Raw genomic sequence first — 25,404 nt, 5'->3', positions numbered from 1 at the left:
TTAGCACATTTTAAGCCTACAACGTATCACACAGTGCTCACAGCTCATTTAAGACACTGATTGGGTAGGCAAGAGCCGAAGGTCACTAAAGTAAATCTGTGGACCTCTTGCCTTTGTGTTTGGTATTAATGTCTGTTATGCTTTTGCCTGCCTTGCTGTATAGAATACTCTATTGGTGTGTTTGCTTGCTGTGTGTGAATGTGGAGGAAGGAAGTTACAGTTGCTTTACCTATACTTGTTAAGTAGTTTTATACATGCTAACACTCTGCTTATGTTTACAGGTGTAAAGCCTGTTGGTGAAAAATGGGACAGAGAATCTACCCAAAGATTTCAGGAGTGTGTTGCAGGGATACAGCTGCAGGCTCGTGCTATTAGCAAGGGTGAAAATGGCTTTAGTGTGGTGCTAATTGCAGGCAATGCAGAGTCTCCAAGAGATATTAGCGATATTTTAATTGCTCAAAAGGTAGCTATAAGAGACAAAACTAAAGAGGAGGAGAGTGAGGTGGTTACCGGCCACTTACCAGTGCAGAAGTTCTCAAACAGGGTTTGCAACTCACCTAAAGCAGATGAAGTAGAAAAACTGAAAAGACAAGAGAAAACAGAGATATTAGTGCCTAAAGAAGTGATGCTAGAAAACCCTTTACCTCTAAAAGAGCCATTAGAAGATGGCAGGCATACAGTGGGCAAAGCCACCTTATCAACCAAAACACAAGAGACCACAGACATTCCAGTTGAAAAAGGGGTGCTCACCGTAATGTCTGTGCCTCAAAACGAGCAAGTGATGATTGCAGCTAAAGAGGATTTGTCAGGTATGTAGGACGGAGAGTCAAGGAACAATCTTAAACTATTCTCATTAGTCTATTAAGTGTTTCCATGAATGGTATCAGGAAAATGACATCAGCAATAACTGAATACAGCTGCATGTGTGTGATAACTGGAGACATAATGGTTGGAAGAACAATATAGGGGTTCCTCAAACCCTAAAAAGTAGAAATGAAGTAAAAGAAATTGGGTTTGGAAGTGCAAGAATAAAGTTGCTAAATACGGTTAATAAAGTGTCAAAGTGCAACTATCTGCTAAAATGTATAAAGGGAAAGGCATATAAAGCATAGAGGTATATGGAAACTAAGAAAAAAAAGCTGTGCAACGTTACATAAATGTACACATAACAAGTAATTGACTAATTGTGCTAAAAAAAAAAAAAGATTGTATTTGAAACGCGTTGCTCAGCATCAACAATTATCCACCTGACAGGGGCTTTTTTTATTGAAGCGTACCTGCATTTGACATTACATACTGCTTATGCTGTCGGCTGACAGTTTCATTTCCTTTGGGTCAGAGTTTCTCCAGAGGTTCTATTGCTGTGAGCTGGTCAGCCTTCCGAGTTGGGGGGGAATATCAATTTCCCTATCAGCTGAACAGAGGGCTAACTTAAGGATTCCTAGGGCAGGATTTGACAGCCTTTTGAGACAATCCATCCAGGGGAGCTGGTAACGATTTTCCTCACTGTGAGTATGGATATACTTTATTATCCATTTGTTACTACTACCTTTAAGGAGGATATCTCTGCTCCTTTTTTCATAGGTGAATCAGGGGAACAGCTTTCCTAATTCTTCTATAGGTTTTCTCTTTGAACTGGCCTCCTTTACCAGGAGCACCTTCATGGGATTATACCCTGTGTATCTTTTGTAACTATCTTTCCATCTTAATACGAGGAGAGTCCACGGCTTCATTCATTACCTGTGGGAAATAATGAACCTGCCACCAGGAGGAGGCAGACACCCCAGCTAAAGGCTTAAATACCTCCCCCACTCCCCTCATCCCCCAGTCATTCTTTGCCTTTTGTCACAGGAGGATGGCAGAGAAGTGTCAGAAGTTTCGGAGTAGTCTCGTATGGAATGTAGTACTCTTCGGAATGGGATTGGAGTTTTAAGTAGTTTTGTCAGCCTCTCAGGGAGAGCATTGACAAATGTTAGGGTCTGGAGATGCAGGGAGAGTCTTTCTACGAAACCATTCAGTCTAATATTAACAGCTCTTTAAGCAATCAGTGTTGACGAGTATCACTCAAGTTCATGTCAGGAACAATGCTACAACACTGTCAAACTTGAGAGGCCGTGTTCCTGTTACACGGCGTAGATTCTGGTAAGATTGTTTCATTTTTATACCTGTAATGATAACGCAAGAAGACAGGGTCACAGTGTGACTCCTTTTATCTGTATGGAATCAAGGGTTAATATATCTGGAAGGTGAGGAGGCTACGGTACATCAACTGTGTTCCACATGCCTTGCTAAAATAGTGATATCTAAAAAGAACAAGACGTTTAGTACCACTGAGCCGTCCACCTCTAAGTGTTCTCCGTCCCGCGAGGTGCGTTTCCTACAATCATCTCCGTTTACACATGCAGCTCCACAGTGCACTACTAATCCTCCTGCGGGAGGGGCCCTGTGGCCGCCATATTTTGCTGATAAGTTGCAAACAGCGGTGTCTGCGGCCTTCAGTGCGGCAATGTTTAAGCGAAAGGTTAAACATTGCTATCCTTTCCAGGGGTCATCTACTCCATTGGATGTATCTGAGTATAGCTTATCCGCTGAAGCAGAGGACTCAGATACTTTGGAGGACTCTTTCTCTGGGTCGGAATCTGCGGCCTCTAAACCTCTGGCTGCGGAGGAACCAGACTTTAGGTTTAGGATGGAGTAATTATGCTTTTTATTAAGAGATGTTGACTACTCTAGAGGTTCCGGTACCGAAGTTATCGGAGGAACCTTCTATTCGTAAGCTTGATAAAATTTATAAGGACAGTGTGGTGCCCCAGACTTGGTTCCCGTAAAGATGGCGAATATTAAAAAGAATTAATGGGAGAGATTTGGTTAATCTTTCTCCCCTTCTTCTTTGTTTAAGAAATTGTTCCCGATTCCTGATTCTCAGCTAGAATTGTGGGGATCTGTCCCTAAGGTGGATGGAGCTATCTCCATGCTCACTAAGCGCACCATTATCCCTCTTGAGGATAGTTTGTCGTTTAAGGAGCCCATGGATAAGAAATTAGAGACCCTGTTAAGAAAAATGTGTCTGCACACAGGGTTCGTATTTCAGCCTGCAGCGGCGGTGGCGGGAGCCGCTACCTATTGGTGTGACTGTCAGAGATGATCGTGGTGGAAACTCCCCTCGATGAGATACAGGAAAGAATTAAGGCCCTCAGGGTAGCTAATTCATTTATCTGTGATGCAAATATGCAGATTATTCGCTTGAATGCTAAGACATCAGGTTTTTCTGTTCTGGGCCAGAGGGCCCCTGTGGTTGAAGTTGTGGTCTGCTAACATGACGTCCATATCTAGATTACTTTCTCTTCCATTTAAGGGAAAGATTATTTTCCGTCCATGCCTGGATTCTATCATATCTACGGTTACGGGAGGCAAGGGTGCCTTTCTACCGCAGGATAAGAAAACTAAACCTAAGGGTCCTAATTTTCGTCCCTTTCATTCGGACAAGTCTCAACGACAGCAGCCTGAGAAGTCCAAAGGATCTTGGAAACCTTCTCAGTCTTTGGATAAGACCAAGCAGAGCCAGAAGCCTGCCCAGACAAAATCGGCATGAAGGGCGGTCCCCGATCCGTCTCTGGATCTCGTAGGGGGCAGACTATCTCTTTTTGCGAAGGCTTGGATGAGAGACATGCAGGATCCTTGGGTTCTGGAGGTTGTTGCCCAGGGTTACAGGATAGGTTTCAAAACTTTCCCTCCCAGGGGCAGATTCCTCTTGTCAAATCTATTATCAAGACCAGAGAAACGATATGCCTTTCTAGAGTGCGTGAAGGATCTCTCCTCTCTAGAAGTAATTGTACCGGTACCTCTAGCAGAAAGAGGTCTAGGGTACTACTCAAACCTATTCATGGTCCCAAAGAAGGAAGGCACGTTTCGCCCGATTCTGTACCTAAAGGGCCTAAACAAGTTTCTGTTGGTCCCATCGTTCAAGATGGAAATTATAAGGTCTATTCTGCCCTTAGTTCAAGGGGATCAGTTCATGACTACTATAGACTTGAAGGACGCCTACCTTCATGTGCCAATTCACAGGGATCACTTCAAGTTCCTAAGATTCGCTTTTCTGGACCAGCACTTCCAGTTTTTAGCTTTCCCCCTGGCTACTGCCCCAAGAGTCTTTACGAAGGTTCTGGGAGCTTTGCTTGCATTGGCTAGATTGAGGTATTGCAGTAGCACCTTATCTGGACGACATCCTGGTCCAGGCTTCGTCCTGCAGGCTGGCAGAGGACCATTCGAGAGCTCTTCTTCGATCTCATGGATGGAAGATAAACTCAGGAACGAGTTCTCTGGTTCCCAGTACCAAAGTGGAGTTCCCGGGCATGATAATAGACTCCATATCCATGAAGATATTCCTGACTGATGAGAGACGTTGCATAATACATAGTAATATACAGCGTTGTCAATTTGTATCATATGATTCAAACAATAAATGAACATATAAAGGTAAACATTACAAGTCACCATTTTCAACATATATTAGAATTGAGCTACACATTTGTTTTAGAAGAAGAAATCCAAATGAGGAAATATTTGGAATAATAATGTTAGAAACATTAGGATGATGATGGTGATACAGATCATCAAGGAGGAGATTGTTAGCTATATCAATTAAAGATGCAATCTATATGCAAAGCTGTATTTGTTGAGAGTTTGATAAAGTGGTAAGTAACCTCTAAGTCATTTTTGTATAATTTTATGAGTGCTAATAGATAAAGCACTTTTGAGAATCATGTAAAGATTGTATATAAACTGTATAATTGGACAAATTACTGTTATCACCTCCTAAACTTTTGACATTCTGCTCCTCCTTGAAGTTTGAATCTGGTTCTTAGGGTTTTTCCGAGGACTCCTTTTGAGCCTATGGATTCTCTTGACATTAAGATACTGTCTTGGAAGGTTCTTTTTCTTCTGGCTATTGCTTCGCCATGCAGAGTCTCTAAGTTGGTGGCCTTGCAATGTGTACCTCCTTACTTGGTTTTTCATGCCGATAAGGTTGTCCTAAGCACTAGGTTGTGTCTGATCGCAACATTAATCAGGAGACCTTGTGTCCTAACCCTTCTTCTCCAAAGGAACAGTTACTTCTTAACTTGGATGTGGTTCAAGCTGTGAAATTTTACCTTCAGGCTATGAAGGATTTCAGACAGACTTCAGCATTGTTTGTTGTCTATTCGGTGAAGCGCAAGGGGCAGAAGGCTGCTTTCACTTCCCTGTCATTTTGACTGAGGAGCATGATTCACCTGGCTTATGAGACAGCGGGACATAAGCCTCCTCAGATTTGTAAGGCACCTACCTTGTCCTCCTTACGTACTTTCCATCTAAAGGGGAGGCCACAGCTTCATTCATTACTATTGGGAATTTAGAACCTGGTCACCAGGAGGAGGCAAAGACACCCAGCCGAAGGCTTAAATACCTCTCCCACTCCTCTCATCCCCCATTCATTCTTTGCGTTTCGTCACAGGAGGTGGCAGAGAGGTGCCAAAGATTTGGAGGTCTCTTATGGAGGGTATTACTCTTCGCAATGGGACAGGAGTTTTAAGTAGACCTATAAGGCTTCTCAGTGAGGGCTTGGGTGAAAGTTAGAGCCCGGAGATGCAGGGAGAATCTCTCTTGCAAAACCATCCCGAATCATATTAACAGCTCCTACAGCAATCGGTGCTGACGAATTTCGCAGACTGTTTTCTTCTCTTAAGTCCATGTCAGGAGTGCTGCTATAACCTGTCACACTTGAAGGGCCATGTTCCTGTTCCACGGTGTGGATTCTTTTCATTTTATACACAATGTTAACATAGAAGACAAGGCCACAGTGTGTCGCCTTTTATCTTTAGAGAATAACGGGTAAATATTCCTGGTAGGGGGTTTATTTAACAGGGAGGGTTTATGCATGGTATTGTTTGTGTTATTGCTGCCCTGTGCGGGATAAGGCTCTGGCAATGTGTGGAAATATCAAGTTCTTTGCCGGGAGTTTTTGCGCTGCCCTTTTTTGGTGCGTGTTCTCCTTTAGGCAGGGGCTTTCCTGCGAGGCACCGTGTGACTGGGTGGGGCTCTTTACTTCCGGTCTGATCTGCGACGTTGGTGACAAAGCGTTAGTCCGGTTCCTATTGGCGGTTATAAAGGTGCCTGTTAGTTTCTCTTTTATTCTAATAAAAGCACAAGCTATGGGGGATTCTGACGCGTTAGAGGGTACTCCCTCTTTGACAAAGTCTCATACCTGTGTTTGTGAAGTCCCGGTAGACCAGCCTGTCCAATTATGTTCCACATGCCTTGAGAGGGTCGAGACATCTAAGACTAAAAGAATGTCTAGTACCACTGAGCCGTCCACCTCTGAGGGTTCTTCGTCCCGTGAGTTGCGTTCCTGAGTTGAGTCCCATATTGCACATGCAGCACCCCGGGGTCCGACTGTTGTTCCTTCGGGAGAGATATGTTGGCCATCAGATTTTGCAGATCAACTGCAGACGGCGGTTTCTAAAGTGATCCACGCCTTACCACGCTCTGCTAAGCGCAAGCGTAGGGCCTTTCAGAACGGCCCGACTCAGGACTTGTCTTCGTCGGATGTTCGATGAAGGGGCCAATTTCGACGCATCCCCTAGAGAATAGTTTGTCGTTCAAAAAACCCATGGATTAAAAGTTGGAGAACATGCTGAGAAAGATGTTTCAGCACACAGGGTTTGTTTTTCAGCCGGCAGCAGCCGTAGCCGCGGTTGCTGGAGCTGCGTCATATTGGTGTGATTCCCTGAGTGAAATGATTGAGGGTGAACCCTTTTTCGAAGAGGTGCAGGAAAAGATTAAGGTTTTGAAGGTAGCCAATTCTTTAATTTGTGACGCCAATATGCAATTTTTTTGCCTGAATGCTAAGGCGTCAGGGCTTTCTGTTTTAGCGTGCCGGGCCTTGTGGCAAATATTGGTCGGCAGACATGACCTCTAAATTGAGGTTGTTGTCCCTGCCCTTTCAAGGAAAGATTCTTTTTGGCCCAGGCCTGAACTCGATCATTTCCACGGTTACGGGAGTCAAGGGTGCCTTCCTACCCCAAGATAAGAAAGCTAAACCGAAAGGAGCTACTTTTAGTCTTTCGTGTGGATAAGGCCCAGCACCAGCAGCCCGCCATGAAAGCGGACCAGTCCAAGGGAACTTGGAAGCCTGCTCAGTCTTGTAACAAGTCCAAACAGAACAAAAAGCACGCAGAGACCAAGTCTGCATGAAGGGGCGGCCCCCGATAGGTCTACGGACCAAGTAGGGGACAGGTTATCTCTATTCTCCGAAGCCTGGTTGCAGGATGTTCAGAACCCCTGGGTTCTGGAGGTTGTCTCCCAGGGTTACAGAATAGGATTCAAGTCCTTCCCTCCCAGGGGCAAATTCTTCCGTGTCAAACCGGTCATCGAGGTCGGAAAAGAAAGAGGCCTTTTTAGGATGTGTGAGAGCTCTTTCCTCTCTAGTTGTTATCGTACCAGTACCCCTTGCAGAAAGGGGTCTAGGGTATTATTCAAATCTATTCGTGGTTCCATAAAAGGAGGGCACATTCCGCCCTATTTTGGATCTGAAGTGTTTAAACAAGTTTTTGTCCGTTCCATAGTTCATAATGGAAACGATAAGGTCCATTTTGCCCCTAGTTCAAGAGGGGCAGTTCATGACCACAATAGACTTGAAGGATGCCTACCTTCATTTTCCAATTCACAGGGACCACTTCAAGTTCCTGAAATTTGCATTCCTGGACTATCACTTCCAGTTTCTTGCCCTTCCTTTCGGTCTGGCGACGGCCCCAGGAGTTTTCAAGAAGGTTCTCGGGGCCCTGCTTGCTGTAGCCAGATCCAGGGGCATTGAGGTGGCACCCTATCTAGACGACATCCTGGTTCAGGCGCCGTCCTTCAGTCAGGCAGTGGACCATTCAAGGTCTCTGCTCCTGTTACTTCATTCTCATGGTTAGAAGATAAACTCCAGAAAGAGCTCCCTTGTACCCAGCACCAGGGTGGAGTTTTCTGGGCACGATCATAGACTCGGTGGCCATCAAGATTTTTTTGACGGATTAGAGACGCAGGAAGCTTGCGTCCTCCTGTCTGGCCCTTCGAACCTCAGAGAGGCCCTCGGTAGCCCAATGTATGGAGGTGATCGGGCTCATAGTCTCCAGCATAGACATCATTCCATTTGCCAGGTTTCAGCTCAGGCCTCTTCAGTTATGCATGTTGAGGCAGTGGAACGGCGATCATTCAGATCTCTCACAGCTAATATCCCTGGATGTACGGGCTCGGACCTCCCTCTCTTGGTGGATCCGCCCGGAACAACTCCATGGGGACATCCTTCTTGAGACCGTCCTGGGAGATTGTGATCACAGACGCGAGTCTGGCGGAATGGGGAACTGTTTGGGGTGCCAGACTGGCACAGGGGAAATGGTCTCGGCTGGAGTCCCTTTTACCTAAAAATATCCTTAAACTTTGAGCGATCTACAATGCTAAGGTTTCATACGGACATTACCTTGGTGGCTTACATCAACCATTAGGTGGGTATGAGGAGCTCCCTCGCAATGAGGGCGGTGTCTCAGATACTGGAATGGGAGGAGTCCCGCAACTACTTGCTTTCGCCGATCCATATCCCGGATGTAGACAACTGGGAAGCGGACTTTCTCAGCAGGCAAATGTTCCATCCGGGGAATGGTCTCTTCACCCGAGGTGTTTGTCTCAGATGGGGGTTGCTGGAGATAGACCTCATGGCGTCCAGACTCAATTGCAAACTTCCCCTTTACGGGTCGAGGGACCCCCAGGCAGAGCTGATAGATGCATTAGCGGTGCCTTGGGGGTTCGATCTAGCGTACATTTGTCCTCCCTTACCATTCCTACCTCGTATAGTGGCACGCATAAAGCAGGAGAGAGCATCGACCATTCTGATTGCTCCTTCGTGGTCGCAGAGGACGTGGTTTGCGGATCTGGTGGGGATGTCATCCTCTCCACCGTGGAGGTTACCCTATTGCAGGGATCTGTTGGAACAGGGTCCTTTCCAACATCAGAATCTCTATTCTCTGAGGCTGACTGCATGGAGATTGAACGCCTAGCCCTAGCCAAGAGTTGTTTTTATGAATGTGTGATTGACACTCTAGTTCAGGCAAGGAAGCCAGTCACTCGGCGCATCTACCATAAGTTGTGGAGGACTTACTTGTTCTGGTGTGAGAAGCGTGGATACCCTTGGCACAAGGTGAGGGTTTCCAGAATTCTGTCATTCAAGAAGATTTAGAGAAGAGACTTGCCGCTAGTTCCTTAAAGGGACAGAATTCGTCATTATCTGTTTTGTTACACATGAGACTCGTTGAGCTCTCTGACATTCAATCCTTTGTACATGCTTTGTCTTGAATCAGGCCTCTCTTTAGGCAGTCTGCTCCCCCGTGGAGCTTGAACTTGGTCCATAGGGTTTTGCAACAGGTCCCGTTTGAGCCTATTCATTCCCTTGACATTAAGGTTCTGTCCTGGAAGGTTCTTTTCCTGTTGGTCATTGCATCAGCTCGCAGAGTATCTGAACTGGCGGCCTTGCAACATGGGCCACCTTATCTGTTTTTTCATTAGGATAAGGCTGTTTTTCGCACCGGCTTTGGATTTCTTCCCAAGGTGGTGTCCAATCGTAGCATCAATCAGGAAATAGTTGTTCCTTCTCTGTGCCCTAACCCTTCTTCTTCGAAGCAGCGGTTACTTCATAATCTTAATATGGTCTGTGCCCTGAAGTTCTATCTTCAGGCTACAAAGGACTTCTGACAATCTACATCTCTTTTTGTCCTGTATTCAGGGAAGCGCAGGGGTCAGAGGGCTTCTGCTACTACTTTCTTTTTGACTGAGGAGCTTGATCCGTTTGGCTTACGAGACAGTGGGACATAAGCCTCCTCAGAGGATCACGGCTCATTCCACTAGAGCGGTGGCTTCATCTTGGGCCTTCAAGAATGAGGCCTCTATGGAGCAGATTTGTAAGGCAGCTACTTGGTCTTCCTTACATACTTTTACGAAGTTTTAAATATTTGACGTTTTTGCTTCTGCGAAAGTGGCTTTTGGGAGAGAGGTTCTACAGGCTGTAGTGCCCTCAGATTAGGGTCCGTCTTTTACCCTCCTGGTTTCATTCAGTGTACTCTAGAGCTTGGGTATATGTTCCCAATAGTAATGAATGAAGCCGTTAACTCTCCTCCCATTTAGATGGAAAACATAAATTACGCTTACCTGATAATTTCATTTCCATCATGGGGAGGAGAGTCCACGGCTCCCGCCCATATCTCTGGTCGGCGGACCTAAATTTAATTTCTCTTCTCGCACCATTTATACCCTGTTTTTCCTACTGTTCCTTGTTCCCTTGACAGAATGACTGGGGGATGAGGGGAATGGGAGAGGTATTTAAGCCTTCGGCTGGGGTGTCTTTGCCGCCTCCTGGTGGCCAGGTTCTTAATTCCCAATAGTAATAAAGGAAGCCGTGGACTCTCCTTCCCACAATGGAAATGAAATTATCAGGTAAGCTTAATTTGTTTTTTTCAAAGTTTTACAAATTTGACGTGAAGCAGCTTTTGGGAGAGAGGTTTTACAGGCTGTGGTTCCCTCAGACTAGGGTCCGCCTCTTTTTTACCATCCTGTTTTCATTCAGTATCTTCTAGAGCTTGGGCTTTTGTTTCCCACAAGTAATGAATGAAGCCGTGGACTCTCCTCGTATTAAGATAAAAAACATAAATTATGCTTACCTGATAATTTCAGGTAAGCATAATTTGTTTTTCATCTTTCATCACGTGAAGCAGCTTTTGGGACAAAAGGTTTTACAGGCTGTGGTTCCCTCAAACTAGGGTCCGCCTCTTTTTTACCATCCTGTTTTCATTCAGTATCTTCTAGAGCTTGGGTTTTTGTTTCCCACAAGTAATGAATTAAGCCGTGGACTCTCCTTGTATTAAGATGAAAAACATAAATTATGCTTACCTGATAATTTCATTTCCAGAGAGTCCACGACTCCCGCCCGGTTCTCCATTGTGCGGACCTAAATTTATTTTGTTTTTATTCTGGCACCATTTATACCCTGATATTTCTCTACCTGTTCCTTGTTTCCTCGACAGAATGACTGGGGGATGAGGGGAATGGGAGAGGTATTTAAGCCTTCGGCTGGGGTGTCTTTGCCTCCTCCTGGTGGCCAGGTTCAGTATTTCCCACAAGTAATGAATGAAGCCATGGATTCTCCTCGTACAGATGGAAATGAAATTATCAGGTAAGCATAATTTATGTTTTTGTAACTGTTTTTAATCGTTAATTGTAATCTGATTTTTTTAGCACATTGTGTTACTTTTATATGTGATACATTTATATGTGATATATTAAAGCCAATTATTTGTTTTGTGTACATTTCGGTAACGTTGCACAGCTTTTTTTTCTTAGTTTCCATATACCTCTATACTTTATATGCCTTTCCCTTTATACTTTTTAGCAGATAGTTGCACTTTGACACTTTATTAACCGTATTTAGCAACTATATTCTTGTGCTTCCATACCCACTTTCTTTTACTTAATAACTGGAGATAGACCATGTGTTTTCAGATGTACCAGTGACAGCTTTAAATCTATTTGTCTCAGGAATACAGATTGCTTACACAAACATATTCTCAGTCTGATCTTCCTTGATTCTTTGAGGAGTAAAATATGACAACTGTGGTTTAGAATAGCAATATAAAACTAATTCCAAACAGAATCAAAACTGAGTGAGAGTTGTAAATGTGTATAGCAACAGAGACAAAACCTTTTTATTCTTCATAAACGGAAACCACAGCTGACTTTTGGGAATTCAGAACCTGGCCACCAAGAGGAGGCAAAGACACCCCAACCAAAGGCTTAAATACCCGTCACAATTTTCCCATCCCCCAGTCATTCTTTGCCTTTCGTCCCAGGAGGTTGGCAGAGAAGTGTCAGAAGTTTTGATAGTCTCTTATGGAGGGTAGTACTCTTCGGAATGGACTGGAGTTTTAAGTAGTCCTGTCAGTCTCTCAGTGAGAGCCTTGATGAAAGTTAGAGTCCGGGGATGCAGGGAGAGTTTTTTTGCCAAACCATCCCTACTCATGATAACAGCTCCACCAGCAATCAGTGTTGATGAGTTTCGCTGCCTTCTTTCTGCTCTCAAGTCCATGTTAGAAGTGATGCTACTATCTGTCACACTTGAAGAGCCATGTTCCTTTTCTATGGCGTATATTCCGGTAAGATTGTTTCATTTTACTTTCATTGTACGGTAATACAACTGTTTATCTGAGAGGGGCTCCAACCTTTCGGGGGATAACTTTAACACAGGGTCTCAGTGAGGCTCCTTTGTTTCTTTGAATCAAGGGTTAATATCTCCTGAGGGGGGTTATTGAACAGGGAGGGGTCTTTAATCATCTTTGTTATGTGATTCTGTCTGCTAATGTGTAGTGACTCTTAGGCTCATGGCTTTTTCGGAACATAACAGCCTATGGCAAGTGACGCGGCCTTTACGGTCTGGAGCGCATTTTTATGGACCGCACGGTACACCTTGTGACCGGACGTGGTTAAATTTTTGCTCTCCATTTCCGTATTCCTGACTGTGTGGCGATGGAAAAATTCTGGTTCACTGGTGTCTGGGTCCTAGGAGGTGGTGAGTGCCCCAGCCATTGGGGATGTAAGGTGCAGTTTATATTTTTCTTATTAGTCCATTTTTTTAATATCCCAGTTATGGAGGATTCTGATTTTTTGGAGACTGATGTTTCAGATTCTACTTCTTGTGAAGAATATGAATTGGCGCGGGTGATACGTGCCCATCAGTTATGTTCCGAATGCCGTTTTAGAGTGCTCCTTTTTTCTTGATCTGGGATTCGGGGGTTCACTGAGCCATCCGCCTCTGGGGATTCTGTTTCTTGCAAGGCGCGTTCCCTACAACCGTCCCTTACTACGCATGCAGGTGACCCAAACGCTGATTATCCTTCCCTGGAAGATGGCTTGTTACCTTCGGAGGTTACGGCACGGTTCTGCATGACCATATCCTTGGCGCTGGCGCGTTTACATCTCCCTGGAGTGCGTTTACGATATTGTCCATGCTCTGTTAACCAGGGCTCGTCAGGTGTGGGATCGCCTGGTCCAATTCAGCCTTCTGGAGGATCGACTGCCCCTGAGGCTTCAGGGGGGCAACCTTCGGGGCCAGGTTCCTCATTTGCCCTGGCGGAAGTAAGTTTTGCCTTTCGTTATAGACTGCTGTGCCTTCGTGTTCTACTGAGGCACGTTTTGGTGATGCTGGTGGTGGGGGATTCTCAGTCTAACTCTTCGAATGGCATGCATGATTAGACATAAGGGGATGAAGTAATCTTATCTTTTATTTGAGTATCCTTTCCAATTCTGAGCTTGGAAGTATCGGATCCCTGTTGGGCTTGTCCTGCGGGGGTGTCCGTTCTTTCTGTGCGATGACCTGCGGGTTGCCCTATATTTTATTTTAATCCGGTTAGGATGGATTTTATTTGATTTTAAAAGCTCGTGTTTGTTATTATATGTCATTTGTAAATTTTCTGCTCTAGAATTGATACTCGCCATTTTGTGGTCGCTCTGTTACTTTTATGGAAGTTTTTTTTCAAGAGTTAGGACATGTTTTTGTTCTATGTTTGTCTGTTTGTTTATCTCTTCCTTCTAGGGGGGGACTTGTGTGGCCATTGACAGTTCTGGGTGCCCTTTGCTTCAGGCTGGTCCTGACTGGGTACAGATCCTTCTGTCTTTGATTTCTATATCAGACACGTGGCGCCCATTTTGCCTGGCTGGTCTGGCTGGGGCACCGAGTGGTTGTCACTACTAATTGTGTTGTTTTCCTTGTTCTTCGTTACAAGTTACAGTTAGCATTCTAAGAGGACACGATGGTCCTTGGTTTGCCTAGGGGCATGGGGAATTGTATCAGTACTCATTGGCCTTTTTAATTGTAGTCAGCCGTGGCTCCGCTGAGATCCGCTGAAACACAGTTGGTTCCCGATTTTTTTGTGGGAACTAGCGAACCCTCCTCCCCATAGGTGGTTGGAGGTTCGGAGGATTTTAGGTCCTTCATTCTGCCAGATCCTGGTGGACTTGCCTTTCTGAGGCTTCCTTGGGATTGTCCTTTTAGGATTTGTTCCCTTTTTATATTCTCTTCCTCCGGGTCGAGGCTGTCTGGACCTTGTCCTTTTTTTTTCTTGGCGGCTTTTGGCCTTGTAAGTTAGAAAGTTGAGGGCCTTTCGGCTCTTTCTGCTTCCGGGAGTTAGTCATTTTCATATCGGGGACGATAGACTGTGTTGTCTCCTCCTTTCCACTGCTATCTTTTGCTTCAGATCTTCCGCCAGGGCTTGGGCTTTTATGATGCTGTTGGACTGGTTTGGGACGACCCAGTGTTGTCAGTGGGGGACTGTTTGCCCTTACGGGCAGAATGTGCTTCCTTTTTTGGTGACAGAGTTTTCTCCAACATAGGTGTGTCCGGTCCACGGCGTCATCCTTACTTGTGGGATATTCTCTTCCCCAACAGGAAATGGCAAAGAGCCCAGCAAAGCTGGTCACATGATCCCTCCTAGGCTCCGCCTACCCCAGTCATTCTCTTTGCCGTTGTACAGGCAACATCTCCACGGAGATGGCTTAGAGTTTTTTAGTGTTTAACTGTAGTTTTTATTATTCAATCAAGAGTTTGTTATTTTGAAATAGTGCTGGTATGTACTATTTACTCAGAAACAGAAAAGTGATGAAGATTTCTGTTTGTATGAGGAAAATGATTTTAGCAACCGTCACTAAAATCCATGGCTGTTCCACACAGGACTGTTGAGAGCAATTAACTTCAGTTGGGGGAACAGTGAGCAGTCTCTTGCTGCTTGAGGTATGACACATTCTAACAAGACGATGTAATGCTGGAAGCTGTCATTTTCCCTATGGGATCCGGTAAGCCATGTTTATTACGATCGTAAATAAGGGCTTCACAAGGGCTTATTAAGACTGTAGACTTTTTCTGGGCTAAATCGATTCATTATTAAATACATATTTAGCCTTGAGGAATCATTTTATCTGGGTATTTTGATATAATAATATCGGCAGGCACTGTTTTAGACACCTTATTCTTTAGGGGCTTTCCCAAAGCATAGGCAGAGCCTCATTTTCGCGCCGGTGTTGCGCACTTGTTTTTGAGTGGCATGGCATGCAGTCGCATGTGAGAGGAGCTCTGATACTTAGAAAAGACTTTCTGAAGGCGTCATTTGGTATCGTATTCCCCTTTGGGCTTGGTTGGGTCTCAGCAAAGCAGATACCAGGGACTGTAAAGGGGTTAAAGTTCAAAACGGCTCCGGTTCCGTTATTTTAAGCTTCCAAATTTGGTGTGCAATACTTTTAAGGCTTTAAGACACTGTGGTGAAAATTTGGTGAATTTTGAACAATTCCTTCATGTTTTTTCGCAATTGCAGTAATAAAGTGTGTTCAGTTTAAAATTTAAAGTGACAGTAACGGTTTTATTTTAAAACGTTTTTTGTACTTTATTATCAAGTTTATGCCTGTTTAACATGTCTGAACTACCAGATAGACTGTGTTCTGAATGTGGGGAAGCCAGAATTCCTATTCATTTAAATAAATGTGATTTATGTGACAATGACAATGATGCCCAAGATGATTCCTCAAGTGAGGGGAGTAAGCATGGTACTGCATCATTCCCTCCTTCGTCTACACGAGTCTTGCCCACTCAGGAGGCCCCTAGTACATCTAGCGCGCCAATACTCCTTACTATGCAACAATTAACGGCTGTAATGGATAATTCTGTCAAAAACATTTTAGCCAAAACGAACACTTATCAGCGTAAGCGCGACTGCTCTGTTTTAGATACTGAAGAGCATGACGACGCTGATAATAATATTTCTGAAGGGCCCCTAACCCAGTCTGATGGGGCCAGGGAGGTTTTGTCTGAGGGAGAAATTACTGATTCAGGGAACATTTCTCAACAAGCTGAACCTGATGTGATTACATTTAAATTTAAGTTGGAACATCTCCGCATTCTGCTTAAGGAGGTATTATCCACTCTGGATGATTGTGACAAGTTGGTCATCCCAGAGAAACTATGTAAAATGGACAAGTTCCTAGAGGTGCCGGGGCTCCCAGAAGCTTTTCCTATACCCAAGCGGGTGGCGGACATTGTTAATAAAGAATGGGAAAGGCCCGGTATTCCTTTCGTCCCTCCCCCCATATTTAAAAAATTGTTTCCTATGGTCGACCCCAGAAAGGACTTATGGCAGACAGTCCCCAAGGTCGAGGGAGCGGTTTCCACTTTAAACAAACGCACCACTATACCCATAGAGGATAGTTGTGCTTTCAAAGATCCTATGGATAAAAAATTAGAAGGTTTGCTTAAAAAGATGTTTGTTCAGCAGGGTTACCTTCTACAACCAATTTCATGCATTGTCCCTGTCGCTACAGCCGCATGTTTCTGGTTCGATGAGCTGATAAAGGCGGTTGATAGTGATTCTCCTCCTTATGAGGAGATTATGGACAGAATCAATGCTCTCAAATTGGCTAATTCTTTCACCCTAGACGCCACTTTGCAATTGGCTAGGTTAGCGGCTAAGAATTCTGGGTTTGCTATTGTGGCGCGCAGAGCGCTTTGGTTGAAATCTTGGTCGGCTGATGCGTCTTCCAAGAACAAGCTACTTAACATTCCTTTCAAGGGGAAAACGCTGTTTGGCCCTGACTTGAAAGAGATTATCTCTGATATCACTGGGGGTAAGGGCCACGCCCTTCCTCAGGATCGGCCTTTCAAGGCAAAAAATAAACCTAATTTTCGTCCCTTTCGTAGAAACGGACCAGCCCAAAGTGCTACGTCCTCTAAGCAAGAGGGTAATACTTCTCAAGCCAAGCCAGCTTGGAGACCAATGCAAGGCTGGAACAAGGGAAAGCAGGCCAAGAAACCTGCCACTGCTACCAAGACAGCATGAAATGTTGGCCCCCGATCCGGGACCGGATCTGGTGGGGGGCAGACTCTCTCTCTTCGCTCAGGCTTGGGCAAGAGATGTTCTGGATCCTTGGGCGCTAGAAATAGTCTCCCAAGGTTATCTTCTGGAATTCAAGGGACTTCCCCCAAGGGGGAGGTTCCACAGGTCTCAGTTGTCTTCAGACCACATAAAAAGACAGGCATTCTTACATTGTGTAGAAGACCTGTTAAAAATGGGAGTGATTCATCCTGTTCCATTAAGAGAACAAGGGATGGGGTTCTACTCCAATCTGTTCATAGTTCCCAAAAAAGAGGGAACGTTCAGACCAATCTTAGATCTCAAGATCTTAAACAAGTTTCTCAAGGTTCCATCGTTCAAGATGGAAACCATTCGAACTATTCTTCCTTCCATCCAGGAAGGTCAATTCATGACCACGGTGGATTTAAAGGATGCGTATCTACATATTCCTATCCACAAGGAACATCATCGGTTCCTAAGGTTCGCATTCCTGGACAAGCATTACCAGTTCGTGGCGCTTCCTTTCGGATTAGCCACTGCTCCAAGGATTTTCACAAAGGTACTAGGGTCCCTTCTAGCTGTGCTAAGACCAAGGGGCATTTCTGTAGTACCTTACTTGGACGACATTCTGATTCAAGCGTCGTCCCTTCCTCAAGCAAAGGCTCACACGGACATTGTCCTGGCCTTTCTCAGATCTCACGGATGGAAAGTGAACGTGGAAAAGAGTTCTCTATCTCCGTCAACAAGGGTTCCCTTCTTGGGAACAATAATAGACTCCTTAGAAATGAGGATTTTTCTGACAGAGGCCAGAAAAACAAAACTTCTAGACTCTTGTCGGATACTTCATTCCGTTCCTCTTCCTTCCATAGCTCAGTGCATGGAAGTGATCGGGTTGATGGTAGCGGCAATGGACATAGTTCCTTTTGCGCGCATTCATCTAAGACCATTACAACTGTGCATGCTCAGTCAGTGGAATGGGGACTATACAGACTTGTCTCCGAAGATACAAGTAAATCAGAGGACCAGAGACTCACTCCGTTGGTGGCTGTCCCTGGACAACCTGTCACAAGGGATGACATTCCGCAGACCAGAGTGGGTCATTGTCACGACCGACGCCAGTCTGATGGGCTGGGGCGCGGTCTGGGGATCCCTGAAAGCTCAGGGTCTTTGGTCTCGGGAAGAATCTCTTCTACCGATAAATATTCTGGAACTGAGAGCGATATTCAATGCTCTCAAGGCTTGGCCTCAGCTAGCGAGGGCCAAGTTCATACGGTTTCAATCAGACAACATGACAACTGTTGCGTACATCAACCATCAGGGGGGAACAAGGAGTTCCCTAGCGATGGAAGAAGTGACCAGAATCATTCTATGGGCGGAGTCTCACTCCTGCCACCTGTCTGCTATCCACATCCCAGGAGTGGAAAATTGGGAAGCGGATTTTCTGAGTCGTCAGACATTACATCCGGGGGAGTGGGAACTCCATCCGGAAATCTTTGCCCAAGTCACTCAGCTGTGGGGCATTCCAGACATGGATCTGATGGCCTCTCGTCAGAACTTCAAAGTTCCTTGCTACGGGTCCAGATCCAGGGATCCCAAGGCGGCTCTAGTGGATGCACTAGTAGCACCTTGGACCTTCAAACTAGCTTATGTGTTCCCGCCGTTTCCTCTCATCCCCAGGCTGGTAGCCAGGATCAATCAGGAGAGGGCGTCGGTGATCTTGATAGCTCCTGCGTGGCCACGCAGGACTTGGTATGCAGATCTGGTGAATATGTCATCGGCTCCACCTTGGAAGCTACCTTTGAGACGAGACCTGCTTGTTCAGGGTCCGTTCGAACATCCGAATCTGGTTTCACTCCAGCTGACTGCTTGGAGATTGAACGCTTGATCTTATCGAAGCGAGGGTTCTCAGATTCTGTTATCGATACTCTTGTTCAGGCCAGAAAGCCTGTAACTAGAAAGATTTACCACAAAATTTGGAAAAAATATATCTGTTGGTGTGAATCTAAAGGATTCCCTTGGGACAAGGTTAAGATTCCTAAGATTTTATCCTTCCTTCAAGAAGGATTGGAAAAAGGATTATCTGCAAGTTCCCTGAAGGGACAGATTTCTGCCTTGTCTGTGTTACTTCACAAAAAGCTGGCAGCTGTGCCAGATGTTCAAGCTTTTGTTCAGGCTCTGGTTAGAATTAAGCCTGTTTACAAACCTTTGACTCCTCCTTGGAGTCTCAATTTAGTTCTTTCAGTTCTTCAGGGGGTTCCGTTTGAACCCTTACATTCCGTTGATATTAAGTTATTATCTTGGAAAGTTTTATTTTTAGTTGCAATTTCTTCTGCTAGAAGAGTTTCAGAATTATCTGCTCTGCAGTGTTCTCCTCCTTATCTGGTGTTCCATGCAGATAAGGTGGTTTTACGTACTAAACCTGGTTTCTCCAACATAGGTGTGTCCGGTCCACGGCGTCATCCTTACTTGTGGGATATTCTCTTCCCCAACAGGAAATGGCAAAGAGCCCAGCAAAGCTGGTCACATGATCCCTCCTAGGCTCCGCCTACCCCAGTCATTCTCTTTGCCGTTGTACAGGCAACATCTCCACGGAGATGGCTTAGAGTTTTTTAGTGTTTAACTGTAGTTTTTATTATTCAATCAAGAGTTTGTTATTTTGAAATAGTGCTGGTATGTACTATTTACTCAGAAACAGAAAAGAGATGAAGATTTCTGTTTGTATGAGGAAAATGATTTTAGCAACCGTCACTAAAATCCATGGCTGTTCCACACAGGACTGTTGAGAGCAATTAACTTCAGTTGGGGGAACAGTGAGCAGTCTCTTGCTGCTTGAGGTATGACACATTCTAACAAGACGATGTAATGCTGGAAGCTGTCATTTTCCCTCTGGGATCCGGTAAGCCATGTTTATTACGATTGTAAATAAGGGCTTCAAAAAGGGCTTATTAAGACTGTAGACTTTTTTTGGGCTAAATCGATTGATTATTAACACATATTTAGCCTTGAGGAATCATTTTATCTGGGTATTTTGATATAATAATATCGGCAGGCACTGTTTTAGACACCTTATTCTTTAGGGGCTTTCCCAAAGCATAGGCAGAGCCTCATTTTCGCGCCGGTGTTGCGCACTTGTTTTTGAGAGGCATGGCATGCAGTCGCATGTGAGAGGAGCTCTGATACTTAGAAAAGACTTTCTGAAGGCGTCATTTGGTATCGTATTCCCCTTGGGGCTTGGTTGGGTCTCAGCAAAGCAGATACCAGGGACTGTAAAGGGGTTAAAGTTCAAAACGGCTCCGGTTCCGTTATTTTAAGGGTTAAAGCTTCCAAATTTGGTGTGCAATACTTTTAAGGCTTTAAGACACTGTGGTGAAAATTTGGTAAATTTTGAACAATTCCTTCATGTTTTTTCGCATTTGCAGTAATAAAGTGTGTTCAGTTTAAAATTTAAAGTGACAGTAACGGTTTTATTTTAAAACGTTTTTTGTACTTGTTATCAAGTTTATGCCTGTTTAACATGTCTGAACTACCAGATAGACTGTGTTCTGAATGTGGGGAAGCCAGAATTCCTATTCATTTAAATAAATGTGATTTATGTGACAATGACAATGATGCCCAAGATGATTCCTCAAGTGAGGGGAGTAAGCATGGTACTGCATCATTCCCTCCTTCGTCTACACGAGTCTTGCCCACTCAGGAGGCCCCTAGTACATCTAGCGCGCCAATACTCCTTACTATGCAACAATTAACGGCTGTAATGGATAATTCTGTCAAAAACATTTTAGCCAAAATGAACACTTATCAGCGTAAGCGCGACTGCTCTGTTTTAGATACTGAAGAGCATGACGACGCTGATATTAATATTTCTGAAGGGCCCCTAACTCAGTCTGATGGGGCCAGGGAGGTTTTGTCTGAGGGAGAAATTACTGATTCAGGGAACATTTCTCAACAAGCTGAACCTGATGTGATTTCATTTAAATTTAAGTTGGAACATCTCCGCATTCTGCTTAAGGAGGTATTATCCACTCTGGATGATTGTGACAAGTTGGTCATCCCAGAGAAACTATGTAAAATGGACAAGTTCCTAGAGGTGCCGGGGCTCCCAGAAGCTTTTCCTATACCCAAGCGGGTGGCGGACATTGTTAATAAAGAATGGGAAAGGCCCGGTATTCCTTTCGTCCCTCCCCCCATATTTAAAAAATTGTTTCCTATGGTCGACCCCAGAAAGGACTTATGGCAGACAGTCCCCAAGGTCGAGGGAGCGGTTTCCACTTTAAACAAACGCACCACTATACCCATAGAGGATAGTTGTGCTTTCAAAGATCCTATGGATAAAAAATTAGAAGGTTTGCTTAAAAAGATGTTTGTTCAGCAGGGTTACCTTCTACAACCAATTTCATGCATTGTCCCTGTCGCTACAGCCGCATGTTTCTGGTTCGATGAGCTGATAAAGGCGGTCGACAGTGATTCTCCTCCTTATGAGGAGATTAAGGACAGAATCAATGCTCTCAAATTGGCTAATTCTTTCACCCTAGACGCCACTTTGCAATTGGCTAGGTTAGCGGCTAAGAATTCTGGGTTTGCTATTGTGGCGCGCAGAGCGCTTTGGTTGAAATCTTGGTCGGCTGATGCGTCTTCCAAGAACAAGCTACTTAACATTCCTTTCAAGGGGAAAACGCTGTTTGGCCCTGACTTGAAAGAGATTATCTCGGATATCACTGGGGGTAAGGGCCACGCCCTTCCTCAGGATCGGCCTTTCAAGGCAAAAAATAAACCTAATTTTCGTCCCTTTCGTAGAAACGGACCAGCCCAAAGTGCTACGTCCTCTAAGCAAGAGGGTAATACTTCTCAAGCCAAGCCAGCTTGGAGACCAATGCAAGGCTGGAACAAGGGAAAGCAGGCCAAGAAACCTGCCACTGCTACCAAGACAGCATGAAATGTTGGCCCCCGATCCGGGACCGGATCTGGTGGGGGGCAGACTCTCTCTCTTCGCTCAGGCTTGGGCAAGAGATGTTCTGGATCCTTGGGCGCTAGAAATAGTCTCCCAAGGTTATCTTCTGGAATTCAAGGGACTTCCCCCAAGGGGGAGGTTCCACAGGTCTCAGTTGTCTTCAGACCACATAAAAAGACAGGCATTCTTACATTGTGTAGAAGACCTGTTAAAAATGGGAGTGATTCATCCCGTTCCATTAAGAAGAACAAGGGATGGGGTTCTACTCCAATCTGTTTATAGTTCCCAAAAAAGAGGGAACGTTCAGACCAATCTTAGATCTCAAGATCTTAAACAAGTTTCTCAAGGTTCCATCGTTCAAGATGGAAACCATTCGAACTATTCTTCCTTCCATCCAGGAAGGTCAATTCATGACCACGGTGGATTTAAAGGATGCGTATCTACATATTCCTATCCACAAGGAACATCATCGGTTCCTGAGGTTCGCATTCCTGGACAAACATTACCAGTTCGTGGCGCTTCCTTTCGGATTAGCCACTGCTCCAAGGATTTTCACAAAGGTACTAGGGTCCCTTCTAGCTGTGCTAAGACCAAGGGGCATTGCTGTAGTACCTTACTTGGACGACATTCTGATTCAAGCGTCGTCCCTTCCTCAAGCAAAGGCTCACACGGACATTGTCCTGGCCTTTCTCAGATCTCACGGATGGAAAGTGAACGTGGAAAAGAGTTCTCTATCTCCGTCAACAAGGGTTCCCTTCTTGGGAACAATAATAGACTCCTTAGAAATGAGGATTTTTCTGACAGAGGCCAGAAAAACAAAACTTCTAGACTCTTGTCGGATACTCCATTCCGTTCCTCTTCCTTCCATAGCTCAGTGCATGGAAGTGATTGGGTTGATGGTAGCGGCAATGGACATAGTTCCTTTTGCACGCATTCATCTAAGACCATTACAACTGTGCATGCTCAGTCAGTGGAATGGGGACTATACAGACTTGTCTCCGAAGATACAAGTAAATCAGAGGACCAGAGACTCACTCCGTTGGTGGCTGTCCCTGGACAACCTGTCACGAGGGATGACATTCCGCAGACCAGAGTGGGTCATTGTCACGACCGACGCCAGTCTGATGGGCTGGGGCGCGGTCTGGGGATCCCTGAAAGCTCAGGGTCTTTGGTCTCGGGAAGAATCTCTTCTACCGATAAATATTCTGGAACTGAGAGCGATATTCAATGCTCTCAAGGCTTGGCCTCAGCTAGCGAGGGCCAAGTTCATACGGTTTCAATCAGACAACATGACAACTGTTGCGTACATCAACCATCAGGGGGGAACAAGGAGTTCCCTGGCGATGGAAGAAGTGACCAAAATCATTCTATGGGCGGAGTCTCACTCCTGCCACCTGTCTGCTATCCACATCCCAGGAGTGGAAAATTGGGAAGCGGATTTTCTGAGTCGTCAGACATTGCATCCGGGGGAGTGGGAACTCCATCCGGAAATCTTTGCCCAAGTCACTCAGCTGTGGGGCATTCCAGACATGGATCTGATGGCCTCTCGTCAGAACTTCAAAGTTCCTTGCTACGGGTCCAGATCCAGGGATCCCAAGGCGGCTCTAGTGGATGCACTAGTAGCACCTTGGACCTTCAAACTAGCTTATGTGTTCCCGCCGTTTCCTCTCATCCCCAGGCTGGTAGCCAGGATCAATCAGGAGAGGGCGTCGGTGATCTTGATAGCTCCTGCGTGGCCACGCAGGACTTGGTACGCAGATCTGGTGAATATGTCATCGGCTCCTCCTTGGAAGCTACCTTTGAGACGAGACCTTCTTGTTCAGGGTCCGTTCGAACATCCGAATCTGGTTTCACTCCAGCTGACTGCTTGGAGATTGAACGCTTGATCTTATCGAAGCGAGGATTCTCAGATTCTGTTATCGATACTCTTGTTCAGGCCAGAAAGCCTGTAACTAGAAAGATTTACCACAAAATTTGGAAAAAATATATCTGTTGGTGTGAATCTAAAGGATTCCCTTGGGACAAGGTTAAGATTCCTAGGATTCTATCCTTCCTTCAAGAAGGATTGGAAAAAGGATTATCTGCAAGTTCCCTGAAGGGACAGATTTCTGCCTTGTCTGTGTTACTTCACAAAAAGCTGGCCGCTGTGCCAGATGTTCAAGCCTTTGTTCAGGCTCTGGTTAGAATTAAGCCTGTTTACAAACCTTTGACTCCTCCTTGGAGTCTCAATTTAGTTCTTTCAGTTCTTCAGGGGGTTCCGTTTGAACCCTTGCATTCCGTTGATATTAAGTTGTTATCTTGGAAAGTTTTGTTTTTAGTTGCAATTTCTTCTGCTAGAAGAGTTTCAGAATTATCTGCTCTGCAGTGTTCTCCTCCTTATCTGGTGTTCCATGCAGATAAGGTGGTTTTACGTACTAAACCTGGTTTTCTTCCAAAAGTTGTTTCTAACAAAAACATTAACCAGGAGATTATCGTACCTTCTCTGTGTCCGAAACCAGTTTCAAAGAAGGAACGTTTGTTGCACAATTTGGATGTTGTTCGCGCTCTAAAATTCTATTTAGATGCTACAAAGGATTTTAGACAAACATCTTCCTTGTTTGTTGTTTATTCTGGTAAAAGGAGAGGTCAAAAAGCAACTTCTACCTCTCTCTCTTTTTGGATTAAAAGCATCATCAGATTGGCTTACGAGACTGCCGGACGGCAGCCTCCCGAAAGAATCACAGCTCATTCCACTAGGGCTGTGGCTTCCACATGGGCCTTCAAGAACGAGGCTTCTGTTGATCAGATATGTAGGGCAGCGACTTGGTCTTCACTGCACACTTTTACCAAATTTTACAAGTTTGATACTTTTGCTTCTTCTGAGGCTATTTTTGGGAGAAAGGTTTTGCAAGCCGTGGTGCCTTCCATTTAGGTGACCTGATTTGCTCCCTCCCTTCATCCGTGTCCTAAAGCTTTGGTATTGGTTCCCACAAGTAAGGATGACGCCGTGGACCGGACACACCTATGTTGGAGAAAACAGAATTTATGTTTACCTGATAAATTACTTTCTCCAACGGTGTGTCCGGTCCACGGCCCGCCCTGGTTTTTTTAATCAGGTCTGATAATTTATTTTCTTTAACTACAGTCACCACGGTACCATATGGTTTCTCCTATGCAAATATTCCTCCTTAACGTCGGTCGAATGACTGGGGTAGGCGGAGCCTAGGAGGGATCATGTGACCAGCTTTGCTGGGCTCTTTGCCATTTCCTGTTGGGGAAGAGAATATCCCACAAGTAAGGATGACGCCGTGGACCGGACACACCGTTGGAGAAAGTAATTTATCAGGTAAACATAAATTCTGTTTTTCTTTGTTGCAATAAACAGTTGTGTCTGAATGATTCGCCATTCGGTCCTGGACTTTGATTCAGGCTACGGCTTCCTCATTTCATTGTGGGCATGTGCGCTGTTTTTTGTCTGTTCTCTCCCCTTTGGGGGTGTTGGTTAGACTACCTCAGTACCGCCTGGTG

General features: G+C 45.0%; 1 protein-coding gene across 1 annotated transcript in view; it reads left to right on the top strand.

Annotated features, from left to right (window-relative positions):
- Positions 1–25,404, top strand: part of TDRD1 (tudor domain containing 1) — an 881,429-nt gene that overhangs the window by 628,729 nt on the left and 227,296 nt on the right. The window contains exons 16-19 of the mRNA XM_053692993.1: positions 282–809; positions 12,929–13,191; positions 13,649–13,711; positions 14,310–14,445. Coding sequence (XP_053548968.1) covers positions 282–809; positions 12,929–13,191; positions 13,649–13,711; positions 14,310–14,445 — 990 coding nt within the window. The remainder of the gene's footprint in view (positions 1–281; positions 810–12,928; positions 13,192–13,648; positions 13,712–14,309; positions 14,446–25,404) is intronic.

The sequence above is a fragment of the Bombina bombina genome, chromosome 9 (assembly GCF_027579735.1).
Source record: "Bombina bombina isolate aBomBom1 chromosome 9, aBomBom1.pri, whole genome shotgun sequence".
In the NCBI taxonomy this organism is placed as follows: Eukaryota; Metazoa; Chordata; class Amphibia; order Anura; family Bombinatoridae; genus Bombina; species Bombina bombina.
This window is presented reverse-complemented; position numbering and strand designations above follow the sequence as displayed.